The sequence below is a fragment of the Periplaneta americana genome, chromosome 6 (assembly GCF_040183065.1).
Source record: "Periplaneta americana isolate PAMFEO1 chromosome 6, P.americana_PAMFEO1_priV1, whole genome shotgun sequence".
Taxonomy (NCBI): domain Eukaryota; kingdom Metazoa; phylum Arthropoda; class Insecta; order Blattodea; family Blattidae; genus Periplaneta; species Periplaneta americana.
Window position 1 is genome coordinate 91413011 of NC_091122.1, and position 21561 is coordinate 91434571.

At 37.2% G+C, this 21561-nt stretch overlaps 1 protein-coding gene and 1 non-coding gene across 2 annotated transcripts in view; both read left to right on the plus strand.

Annotated features, from left to right (window-relative positions):
• LOC138701492 (transmembrane protein 145-like) overlaps positions 1–19286 on the plus strand; it is a 39393-nt gene extending 20107 nt beyond the window's left edge. Inside the window, exons 5-13 of the mRNA XM_069828410.1 lie at positions 1618–1824; positions 4153–4237; positions 5838–5909; positions 9382–9531; positions 9930–10102; positions 14708–14880; positions 14956–15076; positions 18315–18551; positions 19021–19286. Coding sequence (XP_069684511.1) covers positions 1618–1824; positions 4153–4237; positions 5838–5909; positions 9382–9531; positions 9930–10102; positions 14708–14880; positions 14956–15076; positions 18315–18551; positions 19021–19134 — 1332 coding nt within the window. The 3' untranslated portion in view covers positions 19135–19286. The remainder of the gene's footprint in view (positions 1–1617; positions 1825–4152; positions 4238–5837; positions 5910–9381; positions 9532–9929; positions 10103–14707; positions 14881–14955; positions 15077–18314; positions 18552–19020) is intronic.
• On the plus strand, positions 12973–13045 carry TRNAS-GGA (transfer RNA serine (anticodon GGA)). The gene has a single exon. It is a non-coding gene; the product is annotated as a tRNA-Ser (tRNA).
• Positions 19287–21561: the final 2275 nt, after the last annotated feature.

The window sequence follows — 21561 nt, forward strand, 5'->3', positions numbered from 1 at the left end:
TAGTCGGGAGAAAAAATATTTCTTTAACAGAGCTTCGAAGGATCTTATCAACGTCTTCCAAAAAACTTCGAGCTAATTTATGTAAAGGAGCCATTAGCTGGGGATATATGAGCTTGGGCCAGATATATTGATTAACGATATCAAGTTTCTGATCAGGCCGCAACATAGGTGTCGATACTAAAAGTAGTCCATACCTGTGGAGTAACGGCTAGCGCGTCTGGCCGAGAAACCAGGTGGCCTGGGTTCGATTCCCGGTCGGGGCAAGTTACCTGGTTGAGGTTTTTTCCGGGGTTTTCCCTCAACCCAATATGAGCAAATGCTGGGTAACTATCGGTGCTGGACTCCGGACTCATTTCACCGGCATTATCACCTTCATCTCATTCAGACGCTAAATGACCTAAGATGTTGATAAAGCGTCGTAAAATAACCTACTACTAATAATAATGATACTAAAAGTTGAAGATCCTGACTAAGGGAAAGTATCAATTCTTCGGAATTAAACTGCAGTTCATCATTGAAAGTTATTCCTAAATATTTTATGTGTCTTCTAGTCCTATGGCCTTTATATACGAGTCATGGTGAAGAAACAAATCCTTTTCAAGTAGTTTTCCTTTATGGATATTAATTAATGCCGATTTCTGAACATTGAGCTGTAGGCCAATATTTTGAAGTAAAGATGCAACCATCATAAAGAGCTCTTGTGCTGCGTTCATGGATTTACCAATGACAACAAGATCATCTGCAATAATAATAATAATAATAATAATAATAATAATAATAATAATAATAATAATAATAATAATACCTAATAATCAGTCATTAGACTTTTGACATTGTAAAAATCTTAAAGTTAACCATATTGCTATTACAGATACGATGCTAATGCACCTTACAATATGCATAAAATGGTTTTGTTATCATGACAGAGCTTTTTGAATTTGCGGTAGTAAAAAAAAAACTCGGTAAATTTTTACGCCCCTTCTTGTCACACTGAACGTTTAAATTAAACCCTTACATACTGGTAATAAAGCAGATCAGATTGCGAGGTATTATTCTGTCCAATATGGTACATGAAATAATCTTTATTAGTATGGGTACAATATTTTGTTATTAATTTCAATGCTTACGCACAGTATGATATGACAATGTAGTTTTTGACTTTAAAGATAGAAATTCGAGGAGGTATTATATATTATTGCGGATCAGACAGCAGAGCATTATTCTGACTGATGGCCACATTTCTTTTATTACACAGTGTATTTAAACTGCCTGCGTTTCTTAGCTTGTTCCTTGAGCACATCATTTTCATTCACAGAAATTTTCTCATACATGTACATGAGAGCCAGTCCATTAAGGCTCTCTTCCCCTGTGCTATTCCTAAGGTAGGCCTACGTTTTCTTAGTAATGAAAATTACATTTTAGAAGTATGAGTAGTTACAGGGAGCCATTATTGTGAACAGGTTGTGTATTACTGGAATAACCCAGTGTTATTATGTTGCAGAGGTTCAACAGCATTTCGTTTTTTTTTTCTAGGGGCCTCTGGGGGAGGATTTTACTCCCAAAAGCCCTCCTCACTGCGCCATTGTGTAAGTTGAAATATTATGTTGCAATGTGCAGACATGTCTACAGAAGGAGTCCGTGCTGAATGTGACTTTGCACCAAGTGGTGAACTTAACAGTGGAGACAAGACTGTCATCTGGATGCATTTTCCGCAATGACTCTCAAACAAAGCGTGCCTTGATTACTTGTCACAGTGTGCGACGCTTCCGCAGTGCAAGGGAGCGATGGTGGTTCCTCGCCATCAGCAACTGCAATGCCACCAAGGTATGGCAGACATCAGATCTTGTGAAAGTACTTAATGCTTTCTAGTTGGCCGTTTCTTGCAGAAAGGACTTACATTCGAACTCTAGTTTTCGTTTTAACACATGGAAGTTGTTATAATAACCATATTCCTAAATGATATAAAGTGTTAAAAGTGTGTTATCAAGATACGAGGGTTGTAAATAAAGTAGTGGCAACATAGACAGTACGAACATATTATTGAACTTACATGGAAAATACATTTACATCTCTTCAATATAATCACCAGCATGATCTTTTGCCAAATCCGTGGTAACCGTTGAATGCTATTAACGAGGTTGTTTCTGTTGATCTCTCTGCTGGACTGCCCTACTCCATGAAGCACTGATGCAATATCTGGAAACCTCTTGCCTCTACATAAGTGGTTCTTTCAACAGTGGAAACAAGTCGTAGTCACAAGAACTCATGTCAGAGGAATACGAGGATGTTCCAATACTTCCCAATCTCATCTCTGTAGCAATTCAGCCATTACTCCTGCGACATGACAACGAGCATTATCATGCAAGATTAAAGGTGGATTGTCTTTCAGGAAATGTGGACGTTTGCACTGCATAGTGGACATAGGTTGTGTTCGAGAAAATGTTGGTAGTATGGTGCATTGACATTTTGATCTTGAGGTATGGCATGGTTAATGATAACACCTTCACTGTCATATGCCGCTATCAGCATTATTTTCACCTTAGAGGGTTCATATCGCACTTTTTTTGGACTTGATGATCCTTTGTGGTGCCATTCATTAGACTGACACTTTAGTTCAGGCTCATATGCCTTTGTTCACGTCTCGTCAATGGCAACAGGAATAGGTCCCCTTTGTTGTGGTATCTCTGTAGGTGGAGTTGAGTATTGCATATCGGTGCCACTTTTGTGCTTCTGTCAGGTTATGAGGAACCCAGCGTGCTGCAATTTTTCTTGTATGGAGGTTTTTCTTCAGGATGTGCCACACAGTTTGATGACTGAGTCCTACCTCGAGGGATAATTCTCGTGCAGTCCAGCGATAGTCAACAGCAAGGAGACCTCAGACTAACTCCACTTGTTCGTCACAAATGGATGGGCGACCTGTGCAAGCCACATGTCCCGTCTCATTCCGACCCGTACAAAATGCAAAGACCCAACTTGCAACCGTCCGATATAGTAGTACATCATTGCCACAAGCTTCAACTAACCCTTGATGACATTGGCGTACATTTCTACCACGGTCTACCTCGATTTTTATCCATGACCGCTGCTCAAGTGTAGTAAACATGCTTTATATTTAACCACGTACAATAACAACCTCTGTTGTCATAGCAATTGGTTTTATCGTTCAATACATCGAAAGTATCTCAAACTATGATCACCATTTGTCTTGTATTGTATGTGAATGCGCATGATCCATTCCCGGCAGTGTTTCTATTACTTTATTTACAACCCATGTAATACTCGTAAACAACATTATGTTTAGAATTTTGAATCAAACTAAGAAAAAGAGCCTTGTTTGTTGGGGTTGCGACAATTAGTCAGTACCCTTCTCTCCAAATTGACAACAAAGGTAGATATAAACTTGGAAACATTGTATCTTATTGTAATGGAAGTAGTGCATAGCAAGCTTGTTCTGAATGACGTAATATCACTGCTATCTCATTCTAAAAATGTGACTATATTAATATCAACAAAATAGGCTCTTTTGTGGGGTTTGTGGTTGGTCATAATTCCCTTGATTTTGTTGATGCTCTTGTCTCTGATGGATCTTGTTAAGCATTGTGGCAATCAAATGATTCATTCATTATCGTGGCTAGTACTTAGTCCATACAAGACATTTCCTCTGTCACTTTCATTCTTCATAGCATTCTCTTCTTCATGCCATCGCAGAAGTGCTGAACAACGGTGTTAATTTGAGCAGATCATAAGTAAATCCCGAAAAACAATTAAAAAAAACAAATGTAACATAACTCAGATAATGAACGATACTGTTTACAAGAACGAATGAAAAAAAAATCCTACTTTCGCAGCAAAAGTAAGAATGAGACACATGGAGCAGAGCCCTCTCTCTGGTGATTCGACTAGATGACTAACCTATGTAAAAGGTTTTTAAAAGTGGAAACATAAAACATTTCGATATGCACTGCTAAATTACTTATCCTTTAATTCTGCATAAGGTAAACCAAAATCCGTAAAATCCTCAATTGTATTAAATATTGAATAAATTAAAAGATCCCGAAATCTGGGCTTCTTTTTGTAATATTATATAGGAAGAAATTCGCAGTTAATACTATATACGTAGCTGGAAACACATCCTTGGTTGTGATGTTGCAGGGTCTCAATGTGCGGTACAGATTCCTCATGACAAACGGCCCGCCTGGAGACTACTGGCACGAGCATTTCTCTGCTGACGAATTTTGTGAGTGACATCATTTAGGTTACGAAGTTCATTTGCATCAGGGAGAAAATCTCAATCTAGAAAAATCTCAGATTAATATTAATAGGTGTATTGTTAATTGACAGTGAATAAAAGGTTTCAATGAATAATCACCAGCTATTTCTCCCCCATGTCAAAATTCTTCTCTGCTAACTGCATCGTGCCCTAGGGAGAACATACAACTCAGAAATAAAATTGTTTACATTGTCTTACTAGCAGCAGGAAGAACTTCTTGAAACGACATTGAATACAATCTGTAAGAGGGTGATATTTAAGACATCATGTCTATAATAATTCTAGGAAAGTCGGTGCACTTACAAGTTGGACATTGTTCTTAATGTTAAGAAAGATTAAAAAACTCCTTCTGATTGGAGCTGTCCTTTGTGAGAAAGATACTTATTTTACTATTGAATGACTGAATGAATAACATTTCTTTGTCTGATAGCTAAGGTCCATTTCACATACTTTTAATAAGTAACAATTGAATAATAATTTATAGACAGGATTTCATCAAGCAGTTTCCCTCTGCAATTAAGATAAACGAAATGCCTTTCTTTGGTAGTATATATTGGGACATCAGCACCTTTTTTTCTTTTTTGCGACAACCAGAGGCGGATTTACCAAAGAGCATTTTTGCCTCCCTTATTAACAACTAGGTTTGCACAGAAGGTGAATGAATAATAAGATTGTCGAGATAACCATGGGGCCCGAGCACTGGTGGAATGATCTGAATGAGAGGAAATGTAGCCTTCATTATCGCCTGACACCCCTTCACTTTAATTCAGGAATAATTGCTTTGACGGGCGTATCTTTTCTTGTATGTGGCGAGTTAAGAACTATTTACAGTAGTGCCTATATTCAGAAATGAATGAGAACAGACTTCGTGCTCTAGCTGTTCTTACCACTAAGTCAGAATTGTTGAAATCATTGTAATATGATGATCTAATAAATCATTATAGCCTACTAATCAAAAGTCAAACTGTCAAAAAATTGATAATTTAGGTATTTTGGTCATAGCATATCTTAAGGCAATAACCAATTTGGTACACACATACTTAACAATATATCTTTGGTTGCAGTTTATTACTTAATTATGTACTAAAGTAGGCCTACATATTTATTTGCGTAATGTTTAAATATACAAATAAAACGGCTTCAGAAGTTCTTATTGAAGTAAGAAAGATCAATTCTTTTATTTTTTCCTACCGTTGTGATTATATCAAGTAACTTAAAAAAAAAGAACAGGTTTATATGTCCATTTGTTATTAAATTAATACCGGTACATTAAAGCAGTACTAGTAAACATAGTTATCAATTAATCATTTTTAAATTGTTTAGCTCTAAAAAATAATTAAAAAAAATCAATTTAAATTGTGTCATTACTTTAATGTGCTGTGTAAACTAGAGCAACCAAAGCTTCTAATCCGCCTTTGTTGATAATCAAGCTATAGTTAATGTTTCATGTTCACATTTCGCACACTTGATAAGTTCTGCGTACCTATTTTCTTTACTGGCTGCAAATTGTACGTAGTAGCTTGAATTTTGCTAAATTATATGGAATACCTTATGATTGTTTCTACAGATATCCTGCCCAACCTATTGGCATCGTGTGTCGCCTATTTGCTTATGATCCTGGCTATCATCATGTGCACAGGTATTTCATTAATAAGAAGGGATAATTGGCATTTTATATTTTCTTTATCCTTTTTCTATGTAGCATTATTTTCCAATATTTTAATAACGTAGCGTCTTTTTGTATGGTATCTGTTTGTTGAAATGGACTTGAAATGGAACAAAAATCAAGGAATAAACATCAATGGCAGAAGGCTAACAAATCTACGCTTCACAGATGACATCATTCTGTTCGCCAGATCAGCGCAAGCACTTCAAGAGATGGTAAACGAACTAAACACCCAGAGTAAGGCTATAGGTCTGACAAAACGAAAATAATGACCAATAGACAACAAACTTCAGTACAACTGGACAACACAGAACTACAATACGTTTCTGAATATAAGTACTTAGGACAACGTGTAGCCTTCAAGCAGAACACCGACATAGAGATAAAAAGAAGAATAACATCGGCTTGGAAGGTGTTCTAGAGTTTAAAATTCAATCAGCCACAAACTAAAGTTCGAGACTCTAGAGACCTTCATCCCACTAGTAATCCTATACGGGTGTCAGACATGGACTCTGTCTATGAAGCAATATGCAGCGATCCAAACTTGCCAGAGAAAGATGCAGAGGAAAATATTAGGAATCACACTAAAAGACAAGCTCCCTAACGACAGTCTAAAAAAACTGACCAACACATCCGATGCAGCAGAATGTGCCATGATGACGAAGTGGAAGTGGGGAGGCCACGTAACGAGAATGGAGCACTCAAGATGGACGCACACGACCACCATGTGTCTACATTGGAAGAAGGAACCAGGGAAGACCACACGACTCAGCTGGCAGATATGTTTGTGAAGAAGATGGGCAAACAGTGGTCAAGAAAGCAAGGGACAGATATTAGTGGAAAGAACTAGGACTAATACGAACTAGAAATAGTTAGGAATGTTACAGTGTATAGTGTTAATAGGTTACAATGACGACTACTGCTATATAGGCCCTAGTATACATTAGTTTTAAAGGTATACGGTATACAGACCGACAAAGTGAAATCTCGCCTGGAATGGCTCACCAAGCGAGTAATAACGAGCACCCCTTTTATAGGAGGCCTTTGCCCTTCACGGGACATAATGGCTAAATTCATTCATTCATTCATTAATTCATTCATTCATTCATTCATTCATATTGTTTGCATATCAACAAAGGGAAACAACTCAAAACTTAAAGTTTTGAGAAACCTGCATTTTAAAGTTTCATGTTGCTGTGAAAAATCCAAGGATCATTGAAATTACTTCAAATTCTGTTAATGATGTTTCATATATGTTGTCACGATTTATACGTTGATCTGTAGTTAATTTCTTCTATGCTGCAACCTTCATACCACAGAATAAAATATTTCCGCCTGTACTGAAAATTTTATCATATTTTTTTTAGTTTATAAGTTGTATTTAACTGGACTTTTGGCATAATGTATTTAATGTTTAAATCACTGAAAAGTAGAACTATCCAGTAGCTAGATGGCGTAGAATGAGAACTGAAAAATACCTACACTTTAACAAATATGATGGGAACAAAGGATAATGCTACATGTCAGACAAAGACAGTAGCAGGTAAGTTACATTTTTGTGCTATTCATAAAAGTTAACAAAACAGAAACAAATGTACTTGGTGGGCCTCATCCACCATATGATTTAAAGTCCAGTTAATGAATAGGTTGGAGTTTCTATTCATCTGAAACTAATGGCTTATCAGTGGTTTAGTTGGACTGGAATAGACCGGAATGTCGTTTCAGAAAATAAAAATTATGCATGTCGGAAACATAAGTATGCCAAACTTGACACCCAGTACAAGTCCATTTGGCAATTTCTGAATTGAAAAAGGAGAGTTCCTGTAAATATTTTTTCTAACTAAATCACTGAGCTTAATTTGATACCTAATTTTAGAATAAAAAACAAATTCAGTGTTTAAAAAATGGATGTACAAAATATTACATGTAAAAATTGTGAAAACGCCAAAAAAAAATTTACAAAATGCTCTAAAAACGAAGAAAACTATTGGACAATAAAAAGTCAATAAAACTGTTACAATTAACTCTTTTCATTATCATTACAAAACAAAAGTGGAATCGTTTCTGTTCTAACATTATAAAGATGCAAGTGCATCATAATCCTAGTCCTGATGATAAAATATGAAAGACAGAGCCCAATGTAGCTGGAATTCTATTCCAGAGAAAAGTTTTCGAATAGTCTGAAGAATATGTTCCAAATATCATGCATGTAGCATTAATAATTCCGAAGATATATAACTTTTTGTACGGTATGAGAATAAAGAAAAAATTACACTTACGGGAAACTGCATATATTTCAAAGTTTAGCTTGACAGACCCATTAATTTCATACTTATTTCGAATGTTTCATAGTCGAAATAAAATAATGGAATTTCATGACCAATTCAGCGATATTCGTAAAAATGATCACGTTTAATGCAAAAAATTAGTCAGTTTAGCAAAAAACTGGAAAAAGAGCAAAATTTTTAATAAATCAAGATCGTAAAACGAGTCTTGTTCATATGATCATTACTTACTTATTACTTATGGCTTTTAAGGAACCCGCAGGTTCATTGTCACCATCGCAAAGCCTACCATTGGTCCTTATCCTAGCAAGATTAATCTAGTCTCTATCATCATATCCCACCTCCCTCAAAACCATTTTAATATTATCCTCCCATCTACGTCTCGGCCTCTCCAAAAGTCTTTTTTCCTCTGGCTTTCCGACTAACACTCTATATGCATTTCTGGATTTGCCCATACGTGCTACATGCCCTGCCCATCTCAAACGTCTGGATTTAATGTTCCTATTATGTCACGTGAAGAATACAATACATACAGTTCTGCGTTGTGTAACTTTCTCCATTATCCTGTACCTTCACCCCTCTTAGTCCCAAATATTTTTCTAATAACCTTATTCTCAAACACCCTTAATCTCTGTTCCTCTCTCAAAGTGAGAGTCCAAGTTTCGCAACCATACAGAACAACTGGTAGCAGTAATATAACTGTTTTATAAATTCTAACTTTCAGATTTTTTGACAGTAGACTAGATGACAAAAGCTTCTGAACCGAATAATAACAGGCATTTCCCATATTTATTAACCCCCCATTATAACTGACTACTAAAATTTAGTGATCATTCAGTTATAACGATTCCTATGAGTAGATGTCATCTTTCCCTCGCCTGACGATGTGTTTTCAGACATATTTAAGTAATGAAGTTCATTAACAGGAACACAGATATAGTGGAAAGTTGGATTCTCATAAAATATGTCTGTTATTGGCATAACTGAATTGTTTCAATTAGATATCTGATGTTGTGAACTAGGTATCTGTTGAGCTTCTCTACCTTCCTCAATAATTAACTGTTCATACTGAAAAGGTCATTAAATAAATATGTACCTACGTAAATATTTTATTTGAACATATATGCATAGCCCTTATACTTCGTATTTGTATGTGATAGTGGAACTCAAGTCACGACAGCTGTTCCACACGACATACAAGCTGTTCGTCGTGTCAGTGCTTCTGCAGGAGACAGGCAACATCTTCCAGACTGCAGCTTATATAAAATACGCACTGGATGGAGTTGGTTTTCCCAGAACCAAAACATTTGGTGAGACATTCCTGTATTAGTGAATATCGCATAGGTCACTATTGCACTGAAGTTTATGCAATTATAACATGTTTAAAACAATGTTTCAGAAAGTCTTGTCATAAAATACTTTCAAGTTTTTTAAGTCATTGAATTATTTCCAAATAAAAATTTATGAAAGGCACATTTCATTTTATTTATTATATCCCATAGATCTTACATTAGCATTGAAACTTGTGAAACAAACCAAGTGTTATACAATTTCTTGGCGAGATGAAGTGAGGTACTTTCGTCAAAATTTACAAAGAACAGTAATCAGTTATCCATGTGAAATATATTTGTATTATGCAATTACTTCTTCGTTCTCTTTATTTTTGTATGAAGAATAAGCAGGCTAGATAACTGTGTTCCTTGTGCAGGTCGTCTGTGTGAATCTGCCAGTGAGACCATTTTCCTGCTGCTCTTGCTACTCCTAGGAAAGGGCTTCACTGTAACACGGGGAAGGTTGCGACTCGCCTCCTCCATCAAGCTCACTATCTTCATGTGTCTCTACATCGTGACATATACGGTGCTGTTCGTGTACGAGAGACATGTAAGAATTACAATTAAACTTTCACAAAGAAGGGTGAAGATATTGAAAGACAATGTAACATTCATTACATATCAACATGAACATATTCGTTTAGTCAGCTCTGAATATGTGGGGATCTCAGCTCCTGAAGCATCTTGGTCATTAAAGTGACGGACTAGAGACTGGAAAGATGTAGATTTGATTTCATCTCCAGAATGATTTTCAGGTTCACTTAATTTCCCATCAACTAAGCACCAGTCTTTTCCTTAAAATATAAAATTGCTGCCAAATTTCCGAAAAATTCTAGCTTCAGAATTTTTATGTGGCCAGTTAAATTTGCTATTACAGTTTTCAAAATAGCATACATTAGTTAAAATGTGTGAAGTATGTATGAGCATGGCTACCACAGAAGCAGCGAATGATAGAGATAGATACAAAGTGCCCAGTTTTTAAGCCGTTTCCTGTTGAAAAATTTTAGAACTCATGTGATAGCGGTTCCCAGACTGATTGTTCGGTGACGTTTCATCCACAGTATTTACGTCCACCATAAATTTTCGTCCAGTTGAGATTTTAGTACACAGTAATTTTACGTTCATAACAATTTGTCCACCTATTTATGTCAACTTATAAAAATCGTCCACTGTATGATTTCGTCCACCATACTGAAAAGTTCTCAAACATTTTTGTCAATTTTATATATTCTTAGTCCATATTTCTTAGTTCATAATATTTATGGTCCATTGTAGGATTCATATATTATATACAGAATTATCATCATCATCATCATCATCCTTCACGAATTAGGCCTCTGTAGACCTGTTTCGGCCCCATCTAGCAGTCTTACAGAATTATATTAGGCTATTTTATTTCAGTCACATACAATGAAATTAACTACAAATTTAATTTTGGAAGCAAATAAAGAAAAAGTTAAATTACGTATTATTTACTACTTCCTCTTCATTTTATACAATTTTAATCTATAGTTGATGGAAACGCAAATATAAATCGAATATATTTTGTACTCTGTTGACTTACTTATGAATGGCTTTTAAGGAACCCGGAGGTTCATTGCCAACCTCACATAAGCCCACCATTGGTCCCTATCCTGTGCAAGATTAATCCAGTCTTTATCATCATATCTCACCTCCCTCAAATCCATTTTAATATTATCTTTCCATCTACGTCTCGGCCTCTGCAAAGGACTTTTTCCTTCCGACCTCCCAGCTAACACTCTATAAGCATTTCTGGATTCGCCCATATGTGCCACATGCCCAGCCCATCTCAAACGTCTGGATTTAATGTTCCTAATTATGTCAGGTGAAGAATACAAAGCATGCAGTTCTGCATTGTGTAACTTTCTCCATTCTCCCTGTAACTTCATCCCTCTTAGCCCCAAATATTTTCATAAGAACCTTATTCTCAAACATCCTTAATCCCTGTTCCTCTCTCAAAGTGAGAGTCCAAGTTTCACAGTCATACAGAACAACCGGTAATATAACTGTTTTATAAATTCTCTGTTGACAATATGTAATAATGAATTACTTTCTGGTAAATTCAGTAGTATTTCCTGATCTTCAATGGCCTGAATTTCTTCCCTTATTATGGCTGCGGGAGGTTCATTTGAGTGTTATTCGGCCCTTCTTTTGATTCCCACCATAATGTTTATTGCATCAACTTCAGCTCTATTCTCAATATGTGTGTGCTTACCTTGCTTAAATATGAATACGAACATATATATAAAATTTTTATTTGTGACACAACAGGCATTTCATATATTATGATTTTCGCACAGCCAATACGATCGGTCTCCATTTTTTCTGGATGAGTGGAACTGTACTTGTTATAAACCATTTATCCTTGTCTTTAGACGAAGGAAGTAAATATGTCATTATAATGCCTTTGAAATTGCACTGTATAAATATGATTCCACATTAAGGGTCCCTTCAGACGAGACCACTATCAGAAGTACTGCTAACGTGCTGCCACTTGTGAATAATGGATTTAAATGGAGGCCTTCAGACGCAGCCACATAATAGTCGTGCTGCAGACGCTCTGAGCAGTTGGCTTTGCCGCAGTTGATGGCCACTAAAAGTGGCGCTTCTCGTTATGATACATATAATTAAATGGCAGGTTTCAGACGGGGCCACAGCCAGGCCACTATTTTAGTGGCATGTTTGTGCAGCTGCTAACAGACGACTATTGGGCCACCAGTTCACTACACCTACACCGTCACGACAGTATACAGGCTATGTTACGATAGAATAATATATAGAATGACGATAATAATAATAATAATAATAATAATAATAATAATAATAATAATAATAAAAATAATAATATAACCATAGACTAGACAACTAAATAGCTGGACTAGTACGAATTATGGATATATTATTTATGTAGTGAAATCTCCTTTATTTCACGTTAAAATAAAATAACGCATCTAAAATAATGTAAATAAATTAACTAAGCGATAAATAAATTAGCTGATCTCAGTTTTCGAACCTGGGTTCAATTATACAACCACGGCCTTTGATTTTACCATTACGCTACAGACACCTATGGTTGCTACCTATTATATTTAATTTTGAATTCTTAAATATTAAACAAAAATATATTTTATGCTATATCATTCCTCATTTGCGTAATTTTAAATTAATATGTTTTATCTTCATCTTACGATGTTTGGTGACGTATACACGTCCGTTGATGTGACATATTAATGAATTTAAATACTATTATAGTCACAATCATGCCATTGTATGAAAGAAAAATTTCACAACCTCGAGCGGGAATCGAACCTGCGACTTCCTGTTCTCCAGTCAGGCGCTCTACCACTATAACAGAGTCGCCAGTATGAAAGGATAATTCCAAGCCTGTGGCGTGAGACAAACTCGATAGCTCAGTGGTAGAGCGCCTGACTGGAGAACAGGAAGTCGCAGGTTCGATTCCTGCTCGAGGTTGTGAAATTTTTCTTTCATACAATGGCATGATTGTGACTATAATAGTATTTAAATTCATTAATATGTTTTATCGTCCTGATGTAAATCATCAAACAAGGTATGGAATAGTCCTCGATTCAGTCTTTCCAAAACTAATGGATGAACCCAGACTCTTCTTCTATTTTTACGTCTATTCTTTATCCATATGAGTAAAGTTGCCAAAAGTATATCCATGTCCATGTACGTCCTTGTTCACAGGAAGACTAAAAAATTCACTACAAAAATTTAGTGTATTAAGCAACGCCACTAACGCGCATTCACAACGCCACTAATGTGCGTTCGCAGCGCCATTGACGCGCATTTGAAGCTCCACTAACGCGCCACTAAAATAGCGTCGTCTGAAGGGACCCTAAGACTGGGTCCACAGAATCAGACACGACGCGACGTGGCGAGACGCGACGTTCTGCTTTACAATGCCTCACAATAGCTTAACATGGTCTGCTCGCGACAACTGATTTGCTGGCTGTGTGGGTTTGGAAAGCTGACCTAGGCTAGAAAATGGCGTCAATGAATGAGTACTGTCTATAGGAGAAATTTTATTGTATTTGGTTATTATTTCCTAAGGATGCCTAATATGCCTAAAAATCTATACTATTGAAAGAGTCTTAAAATTAAATATTACTAATGTAGTGTACCCAAAATAATGACTGTAACAATCTGGGAAACAAGTTCTTGGAAACAAGTGTAGGATGATGTGAGTTTGCATAGCAGTGAAAGAAGTAAGAAAAGTGCAGTAATAAGTCGTGTCTTTCCAGACCTAATAAATATTATGTGCATTATAGCAATCGTCCACAGATAAAATTGGTAATTGATAATAATGATTAAACAGATTCATGTATGTCTAGGACGTTATTTCTACATATTTTATGGAAATTTAAAATTAAATATGATTCTCATAATGTTTAAAGAGATGTTACATCCTACTTTTTCTTATTTTCTTAGGCTTTCCTAACACAAACTTCGAATTCACATGTTGCAAGCACTTTTCCATTCTTCTATCTTTATTATTTCCATTGAGGAAATTTTTACTGCTTTGGGAAATCTGTAGTAACAACTCTATGAATTGACTGATCTTCTCAACAAAATAGAACAGAATTTTTCTGAGGCATCTGGTTTCGCCGATAAAAAGTGAAAATTAAGTTGAAAAATTATTTGAAGTGAAAGGACTGAGACTCTCTGTATGGCAACTGTATTTTTGGTAAGAGTATCAAGCCAAAATATGTGTGAAATCTCATTTTACCTTCTAATGAAACTTGATCACGTTCTTCCTCAGTTTTATGTAGAGCTCTATTTTTCTGCATAGAAATTAATATTAATTCCATAAGCGCCTTATACTCTTTGATAAAAAAGCCCTAACTGAGGCTCACTATGGAGCTTTAGATTTGTGACGGAGATGAATCAGAATAAAAGTCTGTTTTTTTTTCCAATTTCATTTTAACATTAAGTTACGAATAAATGCTGTACTTTTTAATTGTGAAAACTTTTCTAGTTTATTTTAAGTTCTCTTTTTAGATTAATAAAGTTATAATGATACAAAATAAATCTCTGTCATAGACATCTAATATTTAATTTAGTTTTAGATCTGATAATGAAGTTGATGACGGTAGTAGTGGTTTGTGTGCAGTTCTTTGATCCTGGTGAAGTGCTGTACCTGTATGAGTCGCCACCTGGCTATGGTCTCATCTTCCTGAGGGTCATTGCATGGTGGATGTTCGTGTACTCGACAATATTCACGTTAAAGCATTACCCAGAAAAGGCGAGGTTCTACTACCCATTCAACATCATGGGAATGCTCTGGTGAGTATTGTGAAGTGTGTGGCAGCGTGCACAGGCACTTGATCTTCTGCTGACCATCATACTGTATTGTTCCAGGTTCATGGCAGGACCTGCCTTCATCCTCGCAGCTAACAGTTTGATCGACAAATGGGTCCGTGAGAGTGTTGTTTGTGGCGTGCTACACAGCATTGCACTCGTTGGACACATCCTCTTCCTTGTGAGTTGATTACCATTAGAATGATCAGAGGCAACATATTTTCATTATTAATATAAGGTGGAATGAGATAACAGCAACTCAAATTTATGGAGGAAATATTGGTGGTCTCTCATTCCTGTTTTGGTAGCAGTTTTCATGTGGTTTCTTATACATACAGTATTAATATACACTGTTTGTGAAAATTGCAGCACCAAGAAGGATACATGTGACTGAAATGAAATTGATACCACAGATTAGGTACATGACAATACACAAATGATTAGAATTACAGAACTGTACATGATCTGTGACCGTGAGATTTCAGTATGGTGTGAAACCTCCATGTGCTGCAATCAGAGTCTCTAAGCATTGTGGCATGGAATCAAAAAGAGCCTGGATATGTTCCTGGGGAATCTTCCTTCACGCAGTTTGTATGCGAGTCCACAAAGCGTCAAGAGTGGGTGCTGGAAGACCATGACGAACAAGTTGCCTACCAACCATATCCCAGACATGTTCGATGGGCGACATGTCTGGCGAACGTGCAGGCCAGGGAAGAAGGCTTGCACAATCCTCGCCACATGTGGCTGGCATTGTCCTGCTCAAATATGGCATGTGGTCTTGCCTGAAGGAGGGGCAGCACCTCGAGCTCTAAAACTTCCCTATGTAGCGGTTGCTGTTCAGATTGCTCTGAATACGTAGAAGACGAGATCGCATATTGTATCCAATGGCGCCCCAAACCATCACACTAGCGTTTGTCTGCTCTGCCGCTCAACAACACAGGCTCTCAGATTGCATTCGCCACGGTAGTGTCTAACACGTATGCGGCCATCATTGCAGGACAAGTTGAAGCGGGACTCACCCAAAAACACATTTTGCCACTCAGCACGCCAGTGACGGCGTTCACGTGCCCATTGCAGTCTGACTCGTTGATGGTTTCTGGACAATGAAATCAGATACAACGGCATACGAGCCACTAGTCCAGCCCTCAAAAGACGGCGACAAACCATTGACGTAGCTATATGAGAAGAATAACACATCTACAGACGTGAAACCAGTAGATATCATTGATATCGATAGTGCAGTGATTGTTGAAATGGAAGTTACAGAAAAGGATATTGTCAGTAGTGCAGTGCTGTCATGGGGACCATATGGAGCCATACACTCTATGAGAACCTAGAAAATTATGAAAATGAAAAGTGGAATTTTTTGCTAATGACAAATAATACAATTTAATTCGTTCATTCAGTGTTCTGGCCAAGGGCAGGTATTTCACTGCAAACCCAGCTTTCTCCAATCTTTTCTATTTTCTGCCTTCTCTTTTGTCTGCTCATATGATCCATATATCTTATTGTCGTCTATCATCTGATTTCTTCTGCTCCGAACTCTTCTCCCATTCATCATTCCTTCCAGTACATCCTTCAGTAGGCAGTTTCCTCTCAGCCAGTGACCCAACCAATTCCTTTTCCTCTTCCTGATCAGTTTCAGCATGATTTTTTCTTCACCCACTCTTTCCAACACAGCTTCATTTCTTATTCTGTCTGTCCACTTCACATGGTCCATTCTTCTCCATATCCACATTTCAAATGCTTCTATTCACTTCTTCCCAATGTCCCTGTTTCTGCCCCATACAATGCAACATTCCATACAAAGCACTTCACTAATCTCTTCCGTAGTTCTTTTTCCAGAGGTCCGCAGAAGATGCTCCTTTTTCTATTAAAAGCTTCCTTGGCCATTGCTGTTCTTCTTTTGACTTCCTGGCAGCAGCTCATGTTACTGCTTATAGTACACCCCGAATATTTGAAGCTTTCCACTTGTTCTACTGGTTCACTTAGAATTCACAAGTTTACCTTCCTTTCTGACCCACTCAAAATAATTAGTCTGGCTACGTCACTGATATAAACTTATTCAGTTGAAATATTTAAAAAAAAAAAACAGAAAATATGTTACAAAATCATATTTTATTGTGATACACATGTGACGAAGTTAATGAAATTGACTTTTTAATGTGTATTTGGATACTTTGTTAGTGAATTAGTTATTTCTTTCTTAGTTTTCTAACCCTATCCATAGAAGTTCAAATTAATCTTGACTATTTTACGATGAAAGAGTAATGGAACGGAGAAAAATTCTCTCTGGCGCTGGGATTTGAACCCGGGTTTTCAGCTCTACGTGCTGATGCTTTATCCACTAAGCCACACTGGATACAACCCCGACGTCGGACAGAATTGTCTCTGATTGAGTTCCAACTCTTGGGTTCCCTCTAGTGGCCGCCCTCTGCACTACGTCATAGATGTCTATGAACATAGGACCGAAGTCCACACATGTGCTGAGGTGCACTCGTTATGAGTGACTAGTTGGCCGGGATCCGATGGAATAAGCGCCGTCTTAAATCACTTCGTGATTTACGCATATCATATATTATTTCAGTGTACCGAAGTACATATGATATTTCCATGCAGATATTCTGCGTCATCGTACGATGAAAGAGTAATGGAACAGAGAAAAATTCTCTCCGGCACCAGGATTTGAACCCGGGTTTTCAGCTCTACGTGCTGATGCTTTATCCATTAAGCCACACCGGATACAACCCCGACGTCGGACAGAATTGTCTCTGATTGAGTTCCAACTCTTGGGTTCCCTTGGGTTAAGACGGCGCTTATTCTGTCGGATCCCGGCCAACTAGTCACTCATAACGAGTGCACCTCAGCACATGTGTGGACAGAGGGCGGCCACTAGAGGGAACCCAAGAGTTGGAACTCAGAGACAATTCTGTCCGACGTCGGGGTTGTATCCGGTGTGGCTTAGTGGATAAAGCATCAGCACGTAGAGCTGAAAACCAGGGTTCAAATCCCGGCACCGGAGAGAATTTTTCTCCGTTCCATTACTCTTTCATCGTATGATGACGCAGAATATCTGCATGGAAATATCATATGTACTTCGGTACATTGAAATAATACTTGACTATTTTGTTATTAGAGATTTGAAAATTCTCAACATATGAAAGTGAAACATATGAATGTTGTAGCCTACATACTTTCGGGCTATCTCACTATAACAGGCCTGAGTAGATTTTCCTACCTAAAACTACTCGTTAACGACTGTAACAAATAAAAAATTAAAATTATCTATATTCTCCAGAGGACAGAAGCATAATGCTGTTTTGAAGCATTATGAAAATTCCTCCTATAGCAGAGCACAAAAAATCACAAATCAACAACAATAAAATCTCATAATTGCACTCTATAACTTGTCATTTCAGTGTCTGACGCTGCCTTCTAGGGCAAACAAAGTTTTTCCATTCCACGTGCGAACAACTCAGATTGGAGTGATGCAGTTGCAGGATGTAACAGATTCTGACACAACCTTCCCATTCAGACACCACCAGTATGCACCATCGGCACCTCCCCGCCCCAGTATGCACCCACTGGTGGGCGATTGGGTGACAGATGTGCCTGTCGAGTTGTTCACAGTCAGCCGGAGTGTTGCAATGGACTTGGTGAGTATGACAGGCATCGTCAATGTATCACTGAGATTCCGCCCAACTTACTTGATGTTTAAATGACACTTAATTTCACCTTAGCAATGGTAGATTTCATTTAAAGATATGTTACCATTAAATCCTTCACGATCATCATCATCATTATAGTGATGACCAGTGAAGTGTCAGTGTCCATTTTTCTAGATACAAGTTCAATACTGTACTTTCGTGTATATTTAAAAAACGGTAATCATTTATGTGAAATTAATGTAAAGCAAGATGTGAAATGTAATCTTAAAGTATATCTTAAGAAGTATCTAATCGTGACTGAAGGATTCCAGCAATTATTGTGTAAGTTTTCCAAAATAACGTTTACAGAATCTCATTATCTGTATTTGAAATTTGGAAATATATTCCCTCTTTTTCTACATCTCCTGTACTGCACTTTATTCATACAATATTATTGAGTCATATCTGCTTGTTCCAGAGTACGACACCCACTGCACCCAAAGCTCAAGAAAACGGCCAGCTGCAACAGTCTGAATCACAGGACCATAGTGACACATTCCTTGCACCGAGTCAGCAGATCACCAGAACGTGACATGCAAATGTTACAATATTGCATCGAGATGCCACTAGCAAAGATAGCAACTGCAAGTCTGTCTGTGTTCTACAGCATATCGAGCTCAGGGTTATTTTTCTAACAATTAAACCAGCCTGCCACTTTACTTTCTTGTTATAGGGAAGTATTGTGTCTCTGAAAAAATGTGTATAGAGATTTTAACGGAAATATAATTTTTGGCATCCTTATATGAAGAAGTGCTTTTATACTATTTTTGTTTTGGTATGGAATTGGAATGGAATTTAACTGAGGGGGCACGGATGGCCCAGCACTGCAATCTATTGATATCCATTGTGCTAACCCTCGATATGGACTGAGTTGCGTGCCACAGATCCCCTACGCACACCACCCTAACCACATGACTCCTATAACGACCAGTCCCTAAAGCTGACAGAATCCCTATACCATTTCTGCTTCGGCAAATTCCCCCAAGGTCCCTCTATCGGTCCGAGGCAAAACTCCTCCCCTGAGTAGGTTTGCCTCGGGTGCCATTGCAGAAGCCATCCAATGTCGCTTAACTACATCCCACAGAGACCGGTCAAGAGAGCCGGCAGCTTCGGGAGGCCGCCTGTACAGTGATCTGAAAAACGAGGAACGGGATGATGGGGGAGGAAGGGAAGTGGCGAAGATGAGTGGGGTTCCAATCGCCTGATAAAGCTACCTGATATTCATCCATAGGAATGAGGGTTATTTTGGTATGATTGCTCCTTCTCTTTTTAAATTATTGTATATAATGTACAGTCTTAGAAAAATTTTTATCGCACAGATCCTTTATAAGTCCCAGAAAGGAGGCAGTACACATGATCAGACATACAACGAAACAAAACTAATTTTATTACCTCAACTAGTCGTCCTCTTGTGAACCAGGTCACTCGTTCTCTGATCATGCGCACTGCCTCCTTTCTGGGACTTATAAAGGATCTGTGCGACAAAACGTTTATTATGTTAAAGTTGACATATTCAAGACATGCGTGATGTGCAGGCAAAAGTATAGACTTCTTTAGAACTTATTAGAATGGAAACCAAAATGTCCGAGAAAGATTAAGGAAACACTCAACTGTTCCGAAGAAATAAGCCAATCTCTGGATTGGAAAGAATATTCTCTGTCCTAATGTCAATGACCAGAGTGCCAGTTTCTCTGTTGGGCTGGCAACAGTGTACTCATCCCTCCTCCAAGATTGGGTCTGGCAGACTAGGTTTGATGAATTTAAAGGTTTGTTCTCCTTTTGTCCAGTTTTATTTTATTTTTTCATGAACAACAGAATATTTGAAGTGAAACATTGGGAATACGTGTCGAAGTACATGCCAAATACAATAAAACAAAACAGCAACAGCATTTTATTGTCTTAATGTATCAAGTTTACCGTGTGTAGTTCCTCACAGCAGGTTGTTCATTTTTTTTTTTTTTTTTTGCTGTAATTATTTAATTATTTAACAAAATATTACTAGAAATACCAATCATTTTATCTACAAAACAGTTGTTTTTACTTCCACATACACACATATCATTAACAATGTTACAAAGACCTTCATCTACAGATAATGTCTTCTTAGATAAATTATGTACAATACTTTTCTGGTTCTTTGCTAACAGGAAATTACTTTCAAATTTGGCTCTAATTAATGCTTGGAAAATTTCCACAATATGTGTACCTGCACACAACATAAAATCAGAGGGGACTGAAAGCCGACCTCTATTTAGACACTGAATACGTGTCAGTGCATTCATGTACGTTTTTACATAATTTCACACATACATCTCAATTCAAATTAAAACATAATTTGAAAGTTACGCAAATGTAAAGAAAAGCTGAATCGTCTATTTTTAAATTATTGACATAATTCGCATTTAACATTTCTTCAAACTCATCGATATTATCAGGTTCCTCACACATTAATTCAGTTTGTTTTTCCAATATGTTATCAGAAAAAGAAATTTTACCATATCTGGCAGAATGTAAACCTAGAACACTTTTGAATCTTATTTTTTTTCAGACTCCAATACTTGCATAACAGTGACATAGTAATTACCTCCACTCAATTGTCTGTACTGACTAAATTGACGTTCCAGATTATGTGTTTGAAAGTGCCCTGTCAAAACATACTTCACATTAAAAGTTGCTAATGAGTAGCTAATAATTTCTTTTAAAACATAAGTGCAATGATAGAGAGCATTATAGGTATCTTTGGTCAAACATCCCTGAAGAGGGTTATTAGGGTCTATTACTAATTTCTTTCCATTTTTCTAACCACGGCATAAAACGTTCCAAGAACTTCAGTCTTGAATCACCAACACTACTAAATGGCTCTTTCGAAGGGTCGCACTTAAAAATATGCACAACAGCACTCTTTACATTTACAATTGACTACTATGTTAAAATAACCCTGATAAAATATGTTGTGCTT